Genomic DNA, 23,658 nt, shown 5'->3' with positions numbered 1-23,658 from the left:
GGTTAAACTATGCCAGCTTCCAGGGTGACAGGATGAATGACACTGAGGTCAAGCTGCTGCACACAATGGTGCCCAATGACCGTGTCTCCTTAAAGGAGGCTGGCATGTGAGGAACAATTATAAAGACATTTGTCAGTGATGGCTAAAATGAAACCCTTTCTCTCCAGTCATGTGGAAAGTTAGCTTCAGCAGGTAGGAGGATGGGAGGACAAAGAACCAACAGCACCCACTGGACTGACAGGCAGAGGGAAAACATGATCAGGTTCTGGGCAATGCAGTAATGATCACTTCTGAAAGCCAATGGAGCAGAAATGGGCATTCACGGCTGGGGGAAGGAGAGATGAGAGGCCTCGCAAGGAGCCAGCATGTGCCCTGCAGAGCTCATGATAAAGATCAGAATTCTGTGAAGGCTACCATATCTAGCGTACATCCTGCAGACCAAGTACTTTATGTACTCTGCTCTAAGCTCCAATGAAGAGACTAAGTAATCCATCTCTGGCTACACAGCTGGCCACCCACAGGGCTGGATCCGAACTCTGAGCCCTAGTCCAGAGCACAAACTCTTTCAACTCCCCTGTGCTGTGCTGTCCCCTAAGGTTGGGATTGGATCTCCCACTCACATCTCTTGCCTGTTGAGGTACTCAAGGGTGGAGACTGGCTCTAGCTCGTCTCTGTACCCCCAGCACCCAGCAAATGACAGAAATGCAGCAAGTGTTGGCTGAATGAATTATTCATTTGCAAACAGTACAGAAAGCTACCGGATTTAAATTCAGAGCCCTCTAACATAATATAACATGGTAGAAAAACTACATGAGCCAATGCCCTTCTGAGAAACACAGCACTAACAGAGTCTAGAAAACATTCCAAATTCTCTGCTTCTTTGCCTAGAAAATGTGAGCACCGAAGTCCTTCCACAATGTTATAAATTAAGGCAGCGGTTCTCAACCTGTGGGTCACAACCCCTTTGGAGGTCGAACGACCCTTTCACAGGGGTCGCCTAAGACCATTGGAAAACACATATATAATTACATATTGTTTTTGTGATTAACCACTATGCTTTAATTATGTTCAATTTGTAACAATGAAAATACATCCTACATATCAGATATTTACATTACGATTCATAACAGTAGCAAAATTACAGTTATGAAGTAGCAATGAAAATAATTTTATGGTTGGGGGTCACCACAACATGAGGAACTGTATTAAAGGGTCACGGCATTAGGAAGGTTGAGAACCACTGTATTAAAGTCTTCTGCTCCCACTTGGAAGTGCAGAAAGTCCTACAGTGACCTGGGGTGAGTGGTGTGGAGTATCAGAGCATAATCTTGCCTGATCACAGAGGAGAAAACTGAAGGCCAGAAAGCTAAGGGATCTCGCAAGTTCACACAATGAGTCTCCTCCGTTTTCCAACATAAAAGGCTGCCTTTGCAATAAAGAAAAGCGCATTCAACACACACATCCTGTTGCATCCTGTATGCAGTAGGTGCAGTGAAGTAGTAAAGCAGAGTTATGTACAAAGCAGTAAGGGACCCCAGTGACTGGAGGGGTTAGAAAAGGCTTCATTTGATAGATGACTCTAACTGTGGGGAACAAGTTAGAAGTTTTAAGGGAAGATGTAGCAGAAAAGGCTAATCTGCCAAAATATGCGCCTTCCCAGGACAGAGTTGTTGCTGTGAAGCCACTACCTGAACAAAGACTACATTTCCCAGTGTCCTCTGCATTCAGGTATGGCCATGTGACTACTGGTGACCACTAGTGAATGGGAATAGGAGGAGCCAATGGAATGTGAGCAGTTAAGAGCAAGGCAGTAAGAAATGGCTAGGCCTTCACCTTCACCATCCCTTTCCCCTTCTGCCAGCTGGAAAAGACTCTGAGGCCCCTGGGAAGGCATAGCCACAGATGAAAGAAGCTGGGCCCCCGAATCACTGTATGAAACCACCTGCCAAGCTGAAGCAGCCATACTAGACTTTAAGTGAGACTAAGTCTCTAATGTGTTGGAGTTCGTTACAGCAACAAGCTTCATCAACTACCACAGCAGGGAAGGGGAAGATGGGTGTTCCAGGCAGAGGGAACAACATGACTAAGGCACAGTGGTGTGACGAGGCACGGAGTGTTTCGGGGAACGGGGAATAGTTGAGGGTGGCTGGCGCACTGGCTGCATGGAGGCAGTATTGAGGTCCAGAAAGCTCACGCTGGTGACCACAGGAAGGAGGATCATGTACAGGGATTGTTTCCAGGCGCCCTGGTGTTGCTGGCACTGCTCTCAAAGGAAGAATGGAAGTTGTGAATGGTTTCCTGTAAAATCTGTCTCTCGCGTCCCTATGGAGGAAATTGAAAACAGACACAGAAAGTCTTGTTAAATCTTTTAACCATTAATTCAATTGACACAGTGTTGTTAATGTTCAACTCATACTTGAAGAACCTATGGGTATCTTGGAGAAATAATTGACAGAGTACCAAGTTTAATAAGATACTCTGAGTCAGACTCTCCCCCAGCACCCACCATCACAGCATGCCAAAGACTGGAGAGGCCCTGAGACACAGGAGTCCAATCCCCCGGACGAGCATGGACAGCAGAGCCCTGGAAGCAGGACCGACTTGCCCGGGTCACACAGCATGGAAGGGAGATCTCCTCCCCTGCTTTGCTTTGTGTGATCTTCCAGCCCTTGGATTTCCAGGGGATTCAGTGGGAGCCAAACTTCTTTCTGCTACAGTGTGAGAGTTTGAACAGCCTTACTCCTCCTTGCCCAAAAGATGTCAGATTCCTATTCACAGTGATTCACCCCATCCCTGCAAGATCTCCCCTTCCTGCCCCCTTACACACACAGTTTGAGATAGAAAAGGAGGGGATGTAAATGTTTCTTTAAGTGTAGAGAACATCTTCACTGAATTCCTGTCCAAGAGGCAGCAACACACAGAGGTTAAGACAAGAGACTGGAATCAAACAGCCTGGGTTCAAATCCTATCTCTCCATTTACTAGCTTTGTGGCCTTGAGCAAAGTACTTTGTCTCTCTGGGCCTTGGTTTCCTCATTTATAAAGCAGGGATAATAATAGTACCTCAAATGGTTGCTGCTGACATCGGACCCTGTGTAAGCAGCAGAAGCCTACAGTTCCTGTCCTCAAAAGGAAGCAGCATGGCTTAAACATATATTTTTAAAACTAAAAAAAATAAAAATTTAGAAAACAAGAAAAATAAACAAATGTGGTTAAAATGTAAGCAAATTAAAAATGAGTAATTTCTGGCAGATTATTCTCTGCTAAGAATAAAAGAATAAAAGTCCATTAAATGAGTCCAGACACCAAACTCATTTCATGAACTCCCCACATCCAGAGGGGTCCCTCTCCAGACTCCTAGGTGGAAATCTCTAGTGCTGACGTGGCACCCCTGACACCTGAGAGGGCAGTGGGAGTCTCCCTTCAGTTAGTTCTTCCAGTTCATTTTAAATAAGCTGGGAACGTGCCATCAGGATTCCATCAACACAAACCTGAAGGCTGCAGGGCAGAGGACGGAGAAGCAGGTGTGGGGGTGGAGGATCCTGAGTCCCCACTCTACGCTCACTAGTGGGGGCATCCTAGGCATGATGCACCTCTCCCCCACTGCTGAGTGTCCATGCCTATAAAACGGGATAAGGTCGCATGCTGGGGCTGAGATGAGGCTCAACCTGAGATAATGAATGAGGTGACACTATGCAAACTGCAGAAGACGAAAAAATAAACAGGGAGGGTGACAGCGATGCCATTATTAAACACCACCTCAGCCTTAATTGCCTGAGAAACGAGGTCAGGGCGAGACAGGGTTCCAGCATTCTCTGCCTCCTAACCTTAGGAGGGAACTGTGAATGATGAAAACCATAATCATTCCTGCATCCACAACTGATTAAAGATGATGATGATAATTGCTCTTTAAAAACCCCTGAATTTCAAAGGACCAGCCTGATAATTCTCAAAAGAAAAAAAAAAAAAAGCAAATAGCCATTAAAAGTAGAAAAAGTGTTTTGTCTATCTAATAGTTAAAGAAATGCAAATTAAAACAAGGCACATCTTTTGGCCTATCAAATTAATAAAAATTAAACAACATACCAAACTCTCATACCCACAGCTGGTGGGGATGTTCACTGGCTTTCTGGAAAGTAATTCAAGAGAAGATAACGTATACCTTGAATTAGACTCTCTGACTCTGTAATTCCACTTTTAAACATCTATTCAGAGCAGATAATTAGAATGCCGTATACACAAAGTTGCCCCCTGCAGCACTAGAGAAAGTTTGGATATCTACATGCAACAAGTAGGAATTTAAAAATAATCATTTTAGTACATCCATGAAAATTTATCATATTAAAAAGAGTTTTTAATGGCATGGGTAACTGCATATTTTAATGTTAAATGAAGAAAGTAGGATATAAAAAAAAACACGTATCTCAGCCATATAAAGACAAACATTTGGCACAGAACACTGCAGAGTAATCTTCTCAAATGTGAACAGTCTTGGCCTCTGGGTGGATGGACTATGATTTCTTTAAAAATTCACCTTTTTGGTTACTGTGCAAATTTAGTAAAATGAATATGTACTGTTTTGATAATCACAAAAAGTGGGAATGGAAAAAAAAGCAATCAATGGCTTAAGACCAATCAACGGTGAAACTCAGGTCATCATTTCTGGGTAACCTTCTCCAACATATAAACTACTTGAAACTAACTAATAAGCCAACTCACATACAGCAGCTTGAATATTAGAGTGGGTTTGCATAGAAGTTACATGGCTTACAAGTGCTTTGGTGATTTTTTTTATGGCTGAGCCAGATTTTTAGGTAATATTCTTCTTCTTTTTTAAATTTAGGCTAAAACGTTCTACATCTCGAATTTTTCCCGTCCTTCCTTGAATGGCCTACACATGGCTTTCCCCACCTCCATCCTCTCCTTGTCTCACATATGTGAAGGCAAGAGGAGGAAGGTCCGAAAACTCCTGAGCCACAGGGTGACTAAGCCAATTAACTGAGGAAGCGTATGCCAAGCGGCTTATGAAGGACAAAGTGCTTCCTGAATATTTATTTGCTATTGGTGCTACAAGTCCGGTCAATACTCTGTGCATACCTGGCAATACAGAGAAAGAACCATAAAACCGATCATGCTCTCTGACATAACCTCGTATCGTGGAACAGAGCCTGAGGAACTAAACCAGAGAAGAACAAGGAAAGAGGCAGAGATGTCCACTACAGTAGTTTTTGTAACAGCAAAATCCCAGACGCAGCACTATAGTGCAACAAATGGGGAGCCGTTAGGCAAAGTGTGAAAAAGCAACGATAAGCAAGTATTGTACATTGTGGATTGGAATGAGAGACAGAAAAACCCAGGCCACATTAGGGAAAAAAGCAGAAGGCAAAGGCATGTCAATCGCCGGATGCTAATGAAACATGACTGCCTGACTAATATCTACAAAGTGGGTGTGATTTGCTTTTCATGTTTTTGTTTGTTTGTTTGTGTTTTGCACATGTGTGCCTTTGGGTGAGAGGGAGGCATTGCTAATCTTTAGCTTTAAAGGTGAAATTTAACATTAGACAAAAATGCAGGATGCTAACAATACCAACAGTGATTGATGGGTGTGCCAGGGGCTGTAAGCATTTTAGTCCTGGCATCAATGCCATCATTCCTGCCTTACAGATGAGGAAAGCCTGGCTCAGAGAGGTACCTGACTTGCCCCGGGTAGCACAGGGAGTGAGTGCAGGTGTTGTGATACAAACACAGGTCGGCCTGACAGCAGGGCATGTCTTAATCACGGTCTCTGCTTCCAGTGTGCTCCTGAGGGCATTTCCCAGCCCTATAGGCTGAAATTTCTGGAGGGACTATTTTAGCTGAATCTTAGGAGAAACGACCTTATGGGAAGAGAGATCTGGAAAAGGAACGGGTCACACTCGGAGGCAGTGAGCACCTGGTCATGAGACACATGCAAGCGGGGCCAGCCTCTGTCAAATATACTGGAGATAAAATTAGACCCCGAAGGTCCTTGGAAACACGGAGGGCCTAGAATCCTAATAAAGCTCTGAGCTGTTCAAAACAGGTAGAAAAAATAAAGAAGATTGAGAACAATACCTTGCCTGCATTCAGTTCAGAAATTGCTGCCAGAATCTGCTGCCTGGATCCATCTGTTTTAATACCCAGCTCCTTCAAGTCGCCGTCAGTGAGGGTAAGGAACGCTTCCATATCCACCTGGGGAGAAAGTAGGGGGTTCGCTACCATCCGCCTGGCGCCACACCTCTGTTCCCAACCACAATAGAAATATCATGATTATGAGCTATTAGTGCTTATTAGTAGTGAATCAATTATGACTTACTATTTCCAATTCCTGACTTTATGTGGAAAGTTTAGTTGAAAATATCAGTAAGAACTAATTCTCCTGAATTCTAGCCCTGGGATTTTCAGGATAGGTGAGCTCTGGAAAATCCTGAAGATGAAACAAGTAAGAAAAGCCTCTGAGGCAGTCATCTGGGTGGCTAGAGTGGTAAATGTCCAAGTCCTGCTGTTAGAAAGTAAATTGCAGTTTTGCAGGACTTTTAACAATATTGGCTACTGCACAGAAATTAAGGGCAAATGGAAGTACTCACCATGTTTCCCCCCAGAGGACAAGAGAGACGCAGACTGTGGAAAGATAGAGAAAATAAACAAGCAGAAGCAATAAAGAAAGAAGAGCACAGAGAACAGAGGTGGAGAAGGGCTCAGAGTAAGGGCATCCCAAAGCCGTACAACCCTTGGTTTCTACGGGAGAAATCCTAACCTTTCTGTCATCCCTGCCTGAGCCTCAGCTCCAGGAGAAACACCTTCCACCCCATCTTTCCTTCTCTCTTTTAACAGTCACTTTATTTTCCCAGGTTAAAAAAAAAAAATCTTGACCCAGGTTTGAGTTGGTGGGAAAAGGTCTACTCCCTTAGCCAATCCCAAGCTCTCTCTGAGATGCAGGCATCTCCCATCTCTCTGACGATTAGCTCCTCTGGGACTTTACAGCTCAGGCACGAAAGAGTGCCATGGCTTTGACTGAAACCACCTATGCCTGGCCCAGCAGGACGCTCACTCCCCTCTGCCCCCCATCCCAGACGTGTGGCAGAGACGCCACATCCAGCCCCCTGTGGCCAGGCAGGGAATATATAAAACAAGAGTCGGCAGCCATTAGCAAACAGGAAAGACTTTCTTGTTGACCATAAAAATCCCTGCTCCAATGGAAAACTCCAGGGAGGCAGGAAGGACAGACTGGATAGGGCAGGAAAGCAAACCGAGAAAGAAAGCCACAGCATCCCAGTCTGTTTCTTGAAAGAAAATACAAACTCCTTAATTGCATCTTGAGCTTGTTGGGGACAAGGACTGATTCTTCTGATTGCTACTATATTTGTGACAGTTTCATGTACTAAGCTGAGCACCAGAATATTCTAAACCAGTGATTACACCCTGGTGGCTTGTAGGCCGCAGAGGAATTTTATTTGGCCAAAGGAGGAAATATTTTAATAGCTTATTGAGATATAATTCATCTACCATACCGTTCTCCCATTTAAAGTGTACAATTCGAAGATTTTTAGTACAGAGTTGTGTAACCTTCACCACACTCAATTTTAGAACATGTTCATGCCCATTAGAAATCACTCCCCAATCTCTCTCTCCTCCCTGCATTCCCTGGCAACCACTCATCTCTCTGTCTCTACAGATTTGCCTATTCTGGAAATTTCATATAAATGGAGTCATACAACACGTGGCCATTTGTGTCTGGCTTCTTTCACTTATCAATGTGTCATGCTTTCAAGGTTCATCTCTATTGTAGCATGTGTCAGTGCTTCATTCCTTTTTTATGACCAAGTTACAGTCCATTGTACAGAGTTAACTCATTTTATTTATCTATTCATCAAGCAATGGGCATCTGGGTTGTTTCCACCTTTTGGCTACTATGATAATGCTGCTACGGACATTTGAGTGCAAGTTTTTGTTTGGACATGTGTTTTCATTTCTCTTGGGTGTATACCTAGGAGTGGGATTGTGGGGTCAGACAGTAACTCTATGTTTAACATTTTGAGAAACTACCAAACTACAGGACAGTAATATTTTAAATATGTGACTGTGAGTGCTTTGAAGCAAATAGGAACTCTCTTAGATGAACACAGGCTCTATATCCAGACACTTAGCACAGAATCATTAGGATTTGCCTCTGATCCGCTTTAAACCTAAAGGCCTGTCAGTCAATCCCATTTGACAAGTGTGTAGACAGATTCAAACGTGATGAGAGAGAGAGAGAGAGCAGTGCTCAAAATTACAAAAGTTTATTACAACAAAACAAGCCATAAGGTCCCCAGGATTTCACTGTGATGAACTGAACTAAATGTGCTGAACACAAATTCTATTTCCTCAGCTGTCTCAGTGAAAAAGATCAATCCAGGCTGGCAAAATGAAAACCCACATATTTAGGCAAACTTTTTTAACAGCAGGATTTAAATTGACATTCAAAAAAAAACATCCTTACCTCTTGCTCCTCAAAAATGGGCTGGTATTTCTCCAGTGACAATTTCTTAAGGATTCCAGTCAGTTCATCTTCAAGAGGGAAAGATGTGAAAAAACACCATTTTAGAATTTGATAAATATATCAAAAGAGTGAACTTCAAACTTTCATTGACTCTCCAATGGCTGCAACCATCAAGTTCTTGGCATTCTAGGTGCTAGGACTAAAACTCCGCCTTCTGTCCAAGAACAGTTTTTAGTTATGACTTCTTGACTGCTGGTCTCTGCACCTGCAGTAAACGCTAATGCCAGCAAGTCCCCAGCTAGTCAGAGAAAGAACTTAAGAGAAGAGGCAGGTGCGGTTGAGACCAGTGGGGGTTTGGCCCAGGTGTGCAGAGGCTGTGGCTTCCAGAAAGGTCACATCGCAGTGGAGCAGCAGAGCCAGAGGGCAGAGACCAGAGGAAACAGCGTATTTTGGGTATCGAGATATCAGAGTAGGGAGAGTAGAGAAAGGAAACAAGACCAGCATTTGGGGGCTTGAAGAAATATTTATTCACACATTCAGTAAGAATTTACCAGACAAGGCACTGAGACCTCAATAGGGACCAAATAGACAACAAGCAGGCTGACAGAGGAGGAGCAGAACAGCATGTGGGAGGCCAACAGGGGATGGAGGCTGCTGTTTTATAGAGGGTGGTCAGGAAAGGCTTATTTTATAAGGTATCCTTTGAGCACTAAATGGAGATATGCAGATGTCAAGGGAAGAACATCAGGCAGGGGGAACAGTAAGTGCAAAGGTCCTGGGGCAGTGGGTGCAGTTCACAGAAGAGTGAACTGGAGGTTAGAAGGCCTGAGTTCCTTCTTTTATTCACTCATTCAACAGTGGCTACCAATGTGTCTACTCTGTGCTGGAAATGCCAGCATGGAAAGGTTCCTGCGATGAAGGAGCTCAGGGTGGCTGGGAAGATATAATGAAGAGGTGACAACTGATGCACATTGCTCAGCATCAGGCACCTGGTACATGGATGACCCATTTGCTCTTTACAAAACCCCATGAGGTAGATCCTATTACTTTCCCACTTACAGATGAGAAAGTAAGGCCCAAAAAGGTTAGGTGCCATATCCTGGGTAGGTCATACAACTAGTCCACAGGGATTCAAACCCAAGCTCTAGCTAGGAGGTCTGTACTATTCATCCAGCTATGCCACTTCTCCCATTGGTGATGAGTGAAGGGCACAAACAAGGGGATCTGGGGACAGAGAGGACAGCTGACCCAGCCGAAGGAACTGGAGAATCTTTCACAGAAGAGCTGCTATTGCGCTAGGATGTATGTGATGAATTGAGTCCCAACCCAGACATAATCCATTGTAGTTTCATGACACGAAAACCTTTGCTCCTGCTGTTCCCTCCACATGCAGTCTCCCTCCACAGTGTGTGCTGGTAAATGGTTAACAACTGCCTCTCAGGGGAAATGTATTCATGTGTGTAGGTACATAAGTTTACTGCAGAGTTTACTGACATAAAGAATGTGTAATGCACAATTTACACATGATAATAGGTTATACAATACTCTTTATTATAAATTCCATATAGCAAATGTTTTCATTGCATTTCAGGTGTCTCACTGAATTCTTGTACCTATAGCTAGAGAGCGTAGCATATTTCCAACATAAAGGCTGGTTAATTGTTCCTTTTATGTGATATGTAAGACAAAATGAAACAATGAAGACATATGTTAGAACTTCATGTGAGAAATCTTTGAATTAGGTAACTGTTTTCAAATCATGGAAGAATATTTTCTCAATTTCTTGTGCTATTCACAGTATATCCGTACCAGACATGACACTTTTAAGTTAAACCTGCATAGTTAACATTGTCTCCCACTAGATCACGTCTAGGTGAGCTATAAAACAACAAACCAAGCCCTGACTGGTGTGTTTGTTGGTTTCCCTGGTGTAAAATGCACCCATCATAGCTGATTTCAACCTACCAATGTAATGTTCCTGAAAGTGTAACTGGGAAGAGATGCACAGGAGCAATGCATCATTAATATTCCCACCATATAAACGAGGTGTAAATAACCTCAAGAGCATAGACATTACTAAAATGCACTAAAAAAATAAGCAAAAAATTTTGTTTTAAATACCAATGCCTTTATACTTAATATAATTTATCTAATTATAAATTCATGTAATTTGTTTTTTGTTTTTCCTTTTTCATCTTCTTTTTTATATATTTACACACACACACATATACAGTTGTTGTAATTTGACTTTTAATAGCTGTGTTTAATCACCAGCTCATACATTTCCTGTAAAGTTAACACTCAGCTCCGGCCCATCACTGCCTCATCTCTTCTCAGCCCAAGTGGCCTGGCCGAATGCCCACTCCGGCAAAGCCTGCTACGACGCTCTGCACTCTGCTGCTCACATCTTGTGTTACAATCATTTCATGAGATTCTGTTGAATGCATCTGACTCCCCTGCCTGATTGTGAGTTATCCTACCACCCAGCACATATATGGTACCCAGTGCCTGCCTTAGAAACCTTCATGAGATGAACGTGAGAGTGAGAAGGCGACTTCCAATAGGAGTCCAGGAGAGGGACTAGGATGGAAAGATGGGCAGGGCAAAGGCTTACATGCAGCCCTTGATTGGGCCCACACATTTCCCACAAAAATATAATATCTGTGTCTCAATGGATTTCAGCATCTATTCTGCGATAGTCTAATGCCCACAGGACAAGGGTCTCACTGCCTCAGGACCCACAACCCCAGAAGGAAAAACTGAGCTTTCTAAGCAAGAGAAATTAATCCAAAAAGAATTCGCTGTCAGGTCCTCCTCTTTTTTCATCCCAACTAGGGCTCTGCAAACCTTTTAAATAATGAATAAAAGGGGAAAAGAGTGGGCATGGACAATGCATACACATGTCCACTGTCTCAACTCTGTTTCGGAAAAAGGTGAGGTACGAATACCTAACTGAATCATTAGGGGTTTCAACTCCTGGAAGCCTCTGAGGTGGGAGAATTCATGAGTGGGGAACTTACAGATTCCACCTAGAAAACACAGTTAGGGAGGAATGGGCTTGCTAGTGAAATCTGAAGCTTTTATACATGATCACACTAGATATCACAAAACAATAAAGCAGCCCCCAAATACAGAGGATGCCACCGGAAGCATGCATTTATCAACTCAGGACAGACTAGGGCCTGTGCAGCTGATTCTGACTTATAAACTCCTGGACGGAAACTGCTCAGCACGACCGCCCAGCACTGCAGTGAGGGACCTGCAAATGCACTGGTGAGGCCCATGTGCACACTGAGACTTCCCACCCCTCTCCGATTTATACTCCTTGATTTGCACCTGCCTGAGCCCCATCTCTCACAGAAGCTCTGCTCCCTCCTTCCCCATCCCCACTCCCAGGAGCCACCAGAGGGCAGTTTTAATAGATGACCTTCTTCTCATCTCCCTTTATCTTTCCTGGGGCCTCACTGCTGAGCCTCCGCTCCTGCCCTACCATCCACTTCTTTTCCTCATCATCCCCATGGGAGAGGCTTCAATTCATGTGTGCAGGGTCCAAAGTTCTGGTTGCAAAAGTCTACAGCTTTTGCTTGCCCAGCATCCATCCTCCTCCTCTTTGTGGAAATAGAACTTCAATTTTCCTGTGAGGAACCACTTCTCTCTCACTTCCAATCCATACCGTGTAGGCAGTGCAGACTCCAACCCTGGCTCCAAAGGCAGACACAAGACCTGGGCCGGGCCAGTCAGCACGTTCACCCCAATGGACCCAGAGGTAGTCAAGAATGACACAGTTGTTATAAATATAGCCGCAGCAGGCCAATGACCTTTACGCTTGGGATTTTGTTGGATCTACTGAGAAGTCAGCACTCTTTCTGCTGGGGTTGCTAAGTTAGTAGAAAGAGGAAGTAAGCCTAAAGCTGCTTGGGGACATCCTTGTCACCACTCAGAGAGAGCCTACCTGAGATACGGAGAGAAATACTCCCAAAGCACCTGGATCCAGACATGCCTGAAGCACACCCTAGACACATCCGTTATAGGAAACCAACAAATGATGAGGTTTTGTTTTTGTTTTTGCTTAAAGCAATTGAGTGGAGATTTCATCACTTGCAACCGAAAGAATTCTGACTTATACAAGGTTCAGGGAATGGTACCCAACTGCTGTTGGAGAAACATTTCTACTGGTGTGTATATAAACAAAGCTTACTACATTCAAAAACTATGAGGTAGTTTACCATACCTTAAGCACAGTGAAGAGAAAAATACAAGGCAGAATCAGGGAAGGGGAGGGGCCGGTGTTGTTTGTTTATTTGTAACAAATAAGCCTGACCTAGGATGACTAGAGCAATGAAAGGTACCTGCCAGGTCACCATGGTGAAGAAAAGGGTGGGGTTCAGGACCTCAGGGGACTCACCCTCATCAGTGATGGTGCCGCTGCTAGAGCCCCCACTGCTCTTGGACTGCCGGTGGGACGAAGAGGAGGACACCGAGGACTCGGCCGCATGGCCTTTGGGCGAAGGGGAGGGTGTGAGGGTGGGGGAGGTACTTTTGGAGGTAGTGGAAGTTCCAGATGGAGGCCTTTTGCTCATCTCCAGTTTCTGCACAAAAGATTAAGACAAATACATAGCTATCACCTGGACGGTGAAATGATTAAAACAGACATACAAAAGAGAACATTCAACAGGATATCTAACCAGGGCTATGAAATCTATTTTAAAAAACACATGAAAGCAAACACAGCATGATTAGAACAGTTACAGGAGAACCCTCCCCTGGAGCTGAGCGGTGGGATGGAAAAAGCGGCCCATGAAGTCAGGAAATTCAGGGACTAGTCCTGCCCCTGCAGCATCAGGTCCTTGGCCAAGTCCCCTCCCTCTCAGTTAACCCAGCTCTACGATGAAAGTGTGGCTTATATACACACGAAACCCCTTTCTGCTCTCGATATTATCTAAACCAGTTGCTTCCAACCTTTCACCAAAGGACACACTGTCCCCCTCTGTTTGTGTGTGTGTACCATTTAGTTTTAAAAACACTTTTTTATTTGGAAATATTTTGATTTACAGAAGAATTACAAAAACAGAGAGTTCTGTGTATCCCCCAGCCAGCTTCCCCTGATATTAACATCTTACATAACCACAGTACAATTATCGAAATGAAGAAATTAACACTGGGACACACTATTAGCTAAACTACAGACTTGACTCAGATTTCATTTCACCGCTTGTTCCACTAATGCCCTCATGCTCATCCAGGATCTGGTCCAGGTTCCCATGTTGCATAGACTTGTCACGTCTTAATCTCCTCCAATCTGTGACAGACAGCTCTTCGGTTTTGCCTTGTCTTTCCTGACCATGACACTTTTGAAGAGTCCTGGTCAGGTATTTGTAGACTGTCCCTCAAATTGGGTTTCTCCTATGTTTTCTCATAATTAGATTTGCTTATGGGTTTTTGGGTCAATGACCACAGAGGTGATGTGTCATTCTTAGCACATCATACCCGGAGGCACAAAGTCTCAATATCTTATTGCTGATGATGTTAACCTTCATCACTTAGTTAAGATGGTGTCTGTCGAGTTTTTCCATTGTGAAGTTACTATTTTTCCCTTCATAATAAAGAAATATTTGGGGGAAGATATTTTGAGCTACGTATCTTGTTTTTCCCTAAAAGTCCTTAATTAGTATATGTCTATAAAACAGATCTACCCCAGCCAACAGCAAAGAAACATGATACTCTGGACCTGTGGGCAGCATTATTGGGGAAGGGGGCAGGTAAGTATAAGATTTAAGGTGCTCTGAGATATCTGAACTATTCTCTATGTCCTCATTATAGGAGATTGATTACATTAATGGCCCCATGTCCACTCCTCCCTGGATCCATACCTTTTGCTACATAACTCTCTCTGTTCTCCTGCACTGGGTGTGCTGATTTGCTTGAACAACTTGATTATTTTTCAACTCATGGCTTCAGGAGAACATGTCCCAGCTTGTAGACACACATGGCCCAGTTGTCCTGGTTAACCCAGCCAATGGCCAGGCAGGCAAGTGATCTGCCTCGTGAAGTCTAGCCTACACTGCTGACCTGCAGATTCACGAGTTAAAGAAACGCTTTTTGTTTTAAACCCACCTTTAGGGTGGGAGCAGGAAGCTGACATACCCAGTGGACCTTTGGGCGTTCAGAGGTCTGGGAAGTGTAGGAAAATGCTCTGAACCCCCCAATCTGAGCCTCCTAAGGCTCACTTCATGCTGATTCACAAACAAGCTAGAAGCCATGCCTTGTGAATATTCCACTATTACAGTAGAGCTTGTTTTAAGCAAAGTACAAAAACCAGATTCAGGAGGATCATATTTTGAATACTAATTTCTAATGCTTCCTAAGGGAGTCTTTGAAAAGCCCTTTATGTCTCCATTTTGCTGCTGGAGCCATTGACAGAAAGCCACTCCTGATGTCCTTTGATTTAGGGCAGTGGTTTCTGAGAGCTCTGAGCTGGGATGGCTTCAACACTCTGGGGGAAAAACAGATTCCCCAGACCCTGTCTTGAGAGTTTCATTCGGTTATGCTGGGTGGAGCCCAGAAACCTGAAGGTTGCAGCATATTATTATGTTAAGACTATCAGGTGATCATTGAACTGGATCGTTTCCCCAGTTTATTATTTCCCGAATGCATCTTTTGACACAATTTCCATTCAACAGAATATGCACGTATATAGATTGTAGATGATAGATGCATTCATGTGAGACAATAGTTAATATAATTTATAATTTATATGTCTATCTATTTCCAACACCAACTGAAGGAAGGAAATAATATCCAAAACATCTAATAAGGTCATCAAAATAGAAACAGGAAATTTTAGGCAACAGAGGACAACTATATCAGAGCCCAAACTAGCAAATTTACTTTAATGAGTAGTTCTGAGTTTCCTAGCAGCAAAGGCAAAAAGAATAATACAATAATTACATAATTCATACTATTTGTGGAAAGAAAGTATACTCAAGTATCAGTAGAGACATTTTTCCTAGAGCCAAATTCTAAAAGGAACTTAATTACATAGATCCTGTTACCCAAGAAAATTTCAATATAATGGAAAATATGCTAATGCACAGGGAGAGAGAAACTTTTTCTGGAGCTATATTGTAAAAGGAGCCTAATTGTGTAGGTCCAATTGCAAAAGGGACTTTGAATAACAAACAGTGTGTAACGAACAGTGGCTGGGCAGGAAATAAAGACTATTTCCCATTCATCCATTAAAACATCAATCTCTGGAGGCACTTCTGGACAAAGGTCCGAGGATGAGGCGCTCAGGCGATCTAACTTTAAGCTTAAGGTCTGAAAAATATGATAAAGAATGAGGTTGTGCCTGGCTTTGGGGCCCTCAGCGGAGGAAATGGGCTTCACTGCACCATTCCAGAGAAGCATTTGGGGTCTCTCCCCCATTGCAAACTCCACAGATGCAAACAATGCAGTGATGGCTCCTGGGCTGCATCGTTGGAGGAATGGTGTCAAAGCAGGCAGGCGAGGCCCTGGCTCTGTCCTGCTCACCAACCTTCCTTCAGCCCCTCCCCTCTGCATGCTCTGGCTTCTGGAGCGCTGCGAAAGCTGTCCCCTCACCTTGAAACAGTCTCACACCTGCTCCTTCCATCTGGCTCCTCCTCCTTCTGCTCCCCATATAGGTATCACTGACGCCCTGGAACTGGAAGGGCATCCTCCCTTCTCCACAACAGCCCTTACCACACTGAGGTGGGACTGCTTGTGTCATGGTGACACCCTGACAATAGTCACAGAACCCCAAATCACTGCTGGATGCTCACTGCTAGCAGTGCCAGGCACAGAGCAGAAGCTCCAAAGATGTGTACAATGAATGAATAAGGTGATGCTAAAAGTGTCAACACAGCTGACACACAGGGTCACCAGGGGCCAGGCCCCTAGATGCTAAAGTGTGGAGCTGGGATTTGAACCCTGGCAGTCTGCTCCTGAACCCACACTCTGAACCCTTTTGCTCTAATCATGTGCAACATAAAGCTGGATGAGGCACCTGCTGGGGCCCTGGAGATCAGGCGGGAAATGACCATGTGTGCAAGGGACCCAGGGCACAGGGCGTGATCTCAGCAACTACCCACACAGTCCAGCCCTTCTCAGAAAACCCAGGAGCAGCTGCTGGAAGGGACCTTGAGTCCCGTCACCCAGCATGTGGGCCATGTTAGGACAGAAGCTATGAGTGTAGCAGGAGGAGACAAAAGGAGAACAAGCACCTTGCCACCGGGACTGCCACCACCTGCAGGGGAGCCCAGTTGTTCAGAAGGGCTGGACCCAGGTGCTGGCCCAATGGGACTTGACCGATGGCTGGGCTTCTGCTCAGACAGTCCGGCTGCTTTTTTCCTCTGGGCAGCGATCTGGGACAGGACACTGTCTATGCTGCCACCTGAGGAAAGAGGAATGGGAATGACTGTCACGGGCCCAGCAGTCTGCAACATGGTACAATGGACTCCCTATGCTGACCTGAAGGAGCCAGAACCACACCTCCCAGAACCCCTCTCCATGTGATTCTGGGTCAGGGCTGACCACGAGAGGACTCCGCATGAGAACCAGAGGTGGCCAGGATGCAGTGGCCACTGTGTGATTTAAGCATCAGGAAAGAGGTGGTGAAGGATGCAGTGCTGGCAAAATCAACTTGTCCTCTTTTCCCCGCACCATGGCCAGCTCAGCCAGACACCAGCAGGCACAGATGCCTGCCCACCCTGCCCTGAATTCCCACTGCAGCCCCTGTGCAGCACCTTCCACCTGTCCAGCCTCACCAGGGCTCCTCCCTCCACCTCTGTCTCCCCCTTTCAGACCTTCACATCCCAGCTCCTCCCACAGTTGTGTCAATAACTTCCTCATTCCTCGCACCCAGAATGTCCTCTTCCCTGCTTGAACCCTGACTACCACGTTTCCTCTCCCAGCTCCCCCAAATCTACTGGCATCCTTGAGTTACTATGAAAGAAAAAAGGAAAGTGATAATATGCAGGGCTCGGAAAGATGCCAGAAGGACACTGATAATTAACATTTACAGGGCATTTACCCGGCACTGCGGTAAATATTTTACAGGTATAAAAAGAGTCATTCTGAAAGGCAAAAATGTATCAAAGGCCTTGAAAACAGGCAAACTCATTGACTCCTGATTTGAGGGAACTTATTATGTTAAGCCAATCACTGAGTATGCGAATATGGAGATAGGAAGGCATTACTTAATGTGGTTATTATCTACAAGAGCAAAAATCTAGAACAGCCTCGGTGTTCAGGATGAGGGAACTGGCTGTATAAAAGTGCGATACCTCATGTGAATGGACTGCTCTTTGGCTGTTAAAAAGATGCTGTAGATACAGGTGTACGGACATTAAAAGGTGTTCACAACCTGGTGATGTGTATGAAGATGTGCCGAGCCCTCTACACTCTGCAGCCAGCCTGCCTGGGTTCGGGTCCTGGCTCTGCCGCTTCGCAGCTGTGTGACTCTGGCCAAGTTATTTAGCTTTCCTGAGCCCCAGTTCCCTCATCTGTAAAATGGAGAACATATCCTTGCAGGCTGTTGGGGGACTGAAGGAAATAATTCATTTCAAGGGTTTGATAGTATGCCTGGTACATACTCAGCGCTCTATAAATTATTCCACTTTCATAAATACAATATGCATAAAAGTACTTTGCAAAGACATATACCAAAATGTCAACGATAATGTCCAGTGGGGGGGATTATACCTTTTATTATTGTTCTCATCATCATCATGACTATTACCTTTTGGTTTATCTGGTCTTTAAGCTTTTCTACAAGACACAAGCATTCCTTGTAATGGCACAAAGCGGAGGTGTCCTTCCTGCAAAGCTGGCTTTGGTTAACCCTGCATGTCCTTGGAGAGGACAAGAAAGTATGCTGTAAGGTCAAAGTAACTGTAGGGCACTCGGGTTTGAGTCCCAATTATCACCGACTTGCTGCATGTCCCTGGGCAAATCTCTTGCCCACTCTGAGCTTCAGTTTCCTCATCTGTTCTATGAAAAGGCAGCTAAGTTTTTATCTTTAAGAATTTTAAACGCCATGAAATGCCATACATTTCTCTTAATTTCTTGTAAAATTTCCCAAGAAAATAAAGTACTATAGACTTTATTTTCTCTGTCTCCACTCTAGCCCCCAAGAAAATGCAGGGAAGAAACTCAAAATTGTGAAGTCACTGAAAACATCCCTTGGCCACATCAAGAAGATGAGGTGTATGCAGTTGTTTCTGGAACTGTATGCAGAGTGGGCACAGCCCCAAGGGATCTTCCCACCTCCCCAAGGGGCCCTGCCCGGGTACCCACCTGAGCGGTTATGCAGCTCCCCGCCGTGCCTACTCATGCCCCCTACCCCACTGGAGCCACCTGAGGAATGAGGTGAATGGTTGAAGTTTCCAGAATTGGCAGGAGAGGCTGGGCTTCTGGAGAGAGATGGAAATTTAACCGGCCTGACAGGAGTCTGCAAGTACAAGATAGGTGTTACGGTTAGGGGTACTGTTCCTTCCTCTGGACACTGGGAATCGCAGCGGGGAGGGGCCTGGAGTTCAGCTGGCCCTCCAGAGCCAATGCCTGCATCCGCCCTGCACATCCTTGCTGACCGGTGCTCAGCCTGCTAGAAGTCCCCTAAGGATGGGAGCTCACTTCTAGCTGCTGACAACCTGGCCATTAGCTCAGGCTGAGCTCCCGTAACATCAATTCCCACAGGTCACCCTGCTTTCAGGATCACTCAACTCCTCCCACTTTGTGGACCAAATGTAAACCCGTCCTGCGCATCTCCAGGACAGGTTCTTGATTTCTCTGTAGAAATTTGATATTACAATGGCCCAGGGAAGCAGCAGCAAGCACAGGGGTCAGCCCCATTTTATATCAGAGATGGAGGCCCTGACCTTCTCCAATCACTGAGCACAGAGCAGTAGGGCAGGTCCGAAATCCTTGACTTTGGTTTGCAGCGGGGGAGACAGTCTACACATGGAGATAACCTCCCACCTCAAGAGGGACACCTCAGTGTGTTACAGAGACACTGAGGGCCACGGTGGTCCAGAGGATGGAAGTCACACTCCTTCTGGGTGCAAGAAAACACCACCAGTACTGCACACAGTTGCCTCCTAGTGTTTGCTCTTGGTCATGGACCTGAACAACAATGTAGTGTAGAACTTGATTAAAAGCCAAGAATCTGATTTTTGGTCTCAGGCCTACCCCACCTGGGTGATCTTCAGCAAATTACGCCCCCTCTCTGGGTCCCAGGGTCCTCATCTACTGAAGGGAAGGTTGAATTAGCTCAGGTCTTCAAACTGTGTTCCTTGGAGCCCCAGGGTTCCATAGAGAGGACAAAGAGGGGCTCTTGCTTTCAATCCCTTCACTCTGACACTGTAATCTATTTACATATTAAGTCCCTTATAGAATTTCGTTAGGTAAATGGTGTCATTGACTTAAGAAAATAAACTAAAAACCTTTATTTAGATTAGTGGGTCTGATGACCTTCTGCCTACAACATATCACTATTTTAGTGAGCGGTGAGTGACACATCAAAGTGTGTCAGCTGGGCGACTTACAGTGTCTGTGCTCCCGTTGCCCATGGAGTGGACCCTGCTGGCTCTCTGGGGCAGCACAGTCTTCATGGGGTCTGCCTTCCCGTTGTGACATGTCCTGGACCGGTCCGAGCTCCACAGCTCAAAGCTGGAAGGGGGTAAGAAAGGGGGGATGACTGCCTTCAGCTTGTCACTCGGGAGTCTGGTGAAGGGGGCTCCATTTCGAAGCTGAAAAAGACAGGCAGTGCATTAGACAAAGGCCCTGGAGGGCTCCCAGCTCTGAGAGAAAGACTCCAGGTTTCTTCTGCTTCTCAGAAGGGCACCATCTACCCCTCCACCCAGAAACCCACATGGTGTCCCCAGCTCTCCTTCCAGCAACTGAGCAATATCCACGTCTGCTCTGCTCCAGTTCCTGGCTTCTGGAACCATCCCCAGCAGTGCGATTAGAACAGGAAGAGGATAGAGGGCCGAGGTGAAGCCACGTGATGTTGGGTGTGCCGTGGGGCAGGCAGGGGAGCTGGCAGAGCACAGGGGAGGCACTCCTTGCTGCAGGCAGAGAGGGCATCTGGGAGGAGGGGCACCTGAGCTGAGCCCGAAGGCCAGTGCAAGCTGGCCCAGTGAGGACAGGGAAAAGGACACTGCAGATGGAGGGAACAGAATGTGGAGAGGCCTGGGGAGAAGCAGGCCATGTGCAGAACTGCAAGGAGACTTGTGTGATCACAGCTGGGGTTTTAGGATGGAGGGGAGAGAGGAGAAGACTGGCAGGCATGGGCTAGCTCTCTGTGAGCCCAGCAAACACTCCCTTCCTCATCCCACCACACCCATCCTACTCTCCAGCCACACCTCCCACGGCTGGCATTTTTAACTGTAATTGAATTTAAAATTTTGAAAATGTGATCTGGGGTCAGCATAAAATCTACACAATGACTGGTGGACTGTCAAGGAAAAGCATTCACAGTCCACACTAACTTTAATTAAGAAAAGATTGAACTTCGTGCCAGATGGTGCTTTGCAGGGAAGGGCATCCCACAGCTAAACCTGCCTCCAAGCTGGGCATCTCTGCAAGGATGGCTGCAAATGCCCACTCAGCAGGGCTCCCCAGCCAGCTTCCATCTGCCAAGGGGCAGGTGGGCATACTGCTGCCCTCTACAGGGAATGAGGAGGTGGGACAGGAGAGGTCCAAGGCAGAAGGGCACCCTGGGTTCCCACCATGGCTGCACTGGGCTTTTCAGAATCTGTGAACAAGTGCTGTTCCCTCTGGGCTGCAGCAATTCCATCCAGCAAACAGGGGGTTGCACTGGAAGATGACCTAGGACACTCTCAGCTACAAACCCACCGCAGCGGGACATTTTCACTCCTTCAGCTGAGAGTCCAAATTGTTGCACAATTTCTGGAAAACAATGACATTCACACCCTTTGATCCCGGAATTCCATTTCTAGATATTTATCCCGAGGAAATCATCAGGCTAGTGGGGGAAACTTAGACATAGGATATTCACCAGCACTTAAAAACACACACACAAAAACTGGAAACCCCAGAGTCTAAAAGTCAGACTTCACTGTCACTCAGGCACATTCCCATGATGGAATGCTGCGTCATGCAGCTGTTAGACGCGATGAGGACAGAGCGTGTTCAGTGACATAGAAAAAATGAAAAGCTGTTAACAAATCAAGCTCGGGACAATATGGGGATGATGATAACAGTGCCTACTCTGCACGGTTGTTGGAGAGGTTAAATGAGTGCATGTATGTAAAGTGATATAAACAGCAGCTGGTACAAGGGCTGTGTTAAGTATCTGCTAATATATATATTAGCAGATATATATATTAGCATATATATATATAGCATGATATCATATTCATAGGTGCTAAAAACGTTAGAAAAAATGCTCAAGTAATATATACCACAAAATGCCAATTATGATTGTATGTGTAATCATGGGTGATTTTATTTTTCTTCTTTATATTTCACAGCATCTTCCCAAATGTCAGTAACAGCCTTTCTGTCATCATACTGAAAGTTAGTATTGCTCTTTAATATTATCAAATGCCAGGTAGTACAAGCTCCCACTGTCAGTGTGCAGAGACACCAATTTATACTTATTGCATGGTGGACAGGAGCAGGCAGATTCAGGTCAAGACTCATCGCTGCTGGGCAGGTCCTGAGGCAGCTTAGGACTTCTAAGGCAGCTCCTCTGCTCCCGTCTCCTCTCCAACACTGCCCTCTTCTGGCCAGCCTCCAGATCAGGGTCTCAATTATATGGACTTCAATCCCAAGAGTGGAGGAACATGAAGCCCAGAGAGGTGCAGTAGCACGTCTAAGGTCACACAGCAGATAACGAGCTCATTGTGAGCTGGGCACTATGCTAAGATCTTCCTGTGGATGATCTTATTTTAAAACCACAACCATGAGAGATAGCATCCCTAAGTCAGCGACTGCTAGCTAGCTGTTCCCCAGTATCCACCTTCCACATCCTCCTTAGTAGATGCCCCTGATATTTAGTTGGGCACACAAGCACCTGGAACAAAGACTTCATTTCCCAATCTCCTATGCAGTGTGATGGGGCTGTGTGACTAAATCCTGGCCAATTTGAGGTAAAAAGAAGTGATATGTGAGTTTCCAGAAAAATTCTCCAAAGACACCTGATAGGTGCCCATGGCCATCTCTTCTTTCCTGCTGGCTGGAATGCCCAGAGCCACCTTGACTAAGAAGCCATCCCTAGGAGACCAACGGGTAGAGGAACCAAAGTCCCTAACTCCACGGAACAACGTACCAGTCCTGAACTTCACTTACATGAGAGAAATAAGCTGCTTTCTTATTTATGCCACTGTTATTTGGGGACTTTCTATTACTTACAGCTGAACTTAACCTTGATACATCCCTAGATGAGAAAACTGAGGCCTCGCTCAGGCTGGAACATCCTCTATGAGTCCTCTCTCCTGGGCTCTCCATACCAAGTGTCCAATGTCACCCATCTACTCTTACCCTTCAGTGCCCCGTCCTCAGGACTTCCATCTGCCCTCTAAGCGTCAGCACAGCCCTACCCACGGTTTCGGGCTAGCATCTGTTACAACTCTGTACAGCCAGAGCTGGACCCATTGTAACACATCGTGATGGCAATCCCAGCTGTGACCACCACAAGAACGACAAACGCCCACATCCCTCCTTGTCTCCTTGTAAATCAATCAACTAATGACTGGGAGAGACCCGAAATGCTTTTAGAAAAGCCCCGCACTCACCATGGTTGTCAATAACACATCTTCCTTTTCTCCTCTCGTGCTCCCGGGACCTGAGAGACAAATGGAAGTTTCCTGAAATGACCGCCCCCCGCCCCCCAACGAGTTTGTGGCATGAGGATGAGTGAGTGACCAGCTTGGCCTTCATCCTGGTCAACCAACTCTCCTGGGAGATTAAATATTTAATAATAATTGGTATTCAATATCTGAATAAAAGGAAAGCATTAAAAATGTATCTCAGAGCATGTTTTCAGCTTTTCCATAAACCACTACCGTGCTGGGTCAGACAGTGGTGCCCCCAGCTCAATAGTCTGTCTCAGTCAGTGGTGCCAAAGGAGCTGGCCTAGATGTGGGGCGTTTGTTAGAAGAGGTCTGATCTGAACAG

The 23,658-nt window shown here is 45.5% G+C and overlaps 1 protein-coding gene across 1 annotated transcript in view; it reads right to left on the bottom strand.

Moving 5' to 3' along the window:
* Window positions 1-1,976: 1,976 nt before the first annotated feature.
* The window catches only part of ANKS6 (ankyrin repeat and sterile alpha motif domain containing 6), a 39,302-nt gene continuing 17,620 nt past the window's right edge, over window positions 1,977-23,658 (bottom strand). The window contains exons 8-15 of the mRNA XM_070431091.1: window positions 23,277-23,326; window positions 20,061-20,264; window positions 18,814-18,967; window positions 16,740-16,909; window positions 12,905-13,088; window positions 8,500-8,567; window positions 6,093-6,209; window positions 1,977-2,322 (exon numbers count right to left, since the gene is read on the bottom strand). Of these exons, the coding sequence (XP_070287192.1) occupies window positions 2,218-2,322; window positions 6,093-6,209; window positions 8,500-8,567; window positions 12,905-13,088; window positions 16,740-16,909; window positions 18,814-18,967; window positions 20,061-20,264; window positions 23,277-23,326 (1,052 nt within the window). The 3' untranslated portion in view covers window positions 1,977-2,217. The remainder of the gene's footprint in view (window positions 2,323-6,092; window positions 6,210-8,499; window positions 8,568-12,904; window positions 13,089-16,739; window positions 16,910-18,813; window positions 18,968-20,060; window positions 20,265-23,276; window positions 23,327-23,658) is intronic.

The sequence above is a fragment of the Myotis yumanensis genome, unplaced genomic scaffold, assembly GCF_028538775.1.
Source record: "Myotis yumanensis isolate MYYU_CA2020_CCGP unplaced genomic scaffold, mMyoYum1.0.hap1 SCAF_12, whole genome shotgun sequence".
NCBI classification, from domain to species: Eukaryota; Metazoa; Chordata; class Mammalia; order Chiroptera; family Vespertilionidae; genus Myotis; species Myotis yumanensis.
Note: the sequence above shows the minus strand (reverse complement) of the source record. Positions and strands in the feature narration are given on the sequence as shown.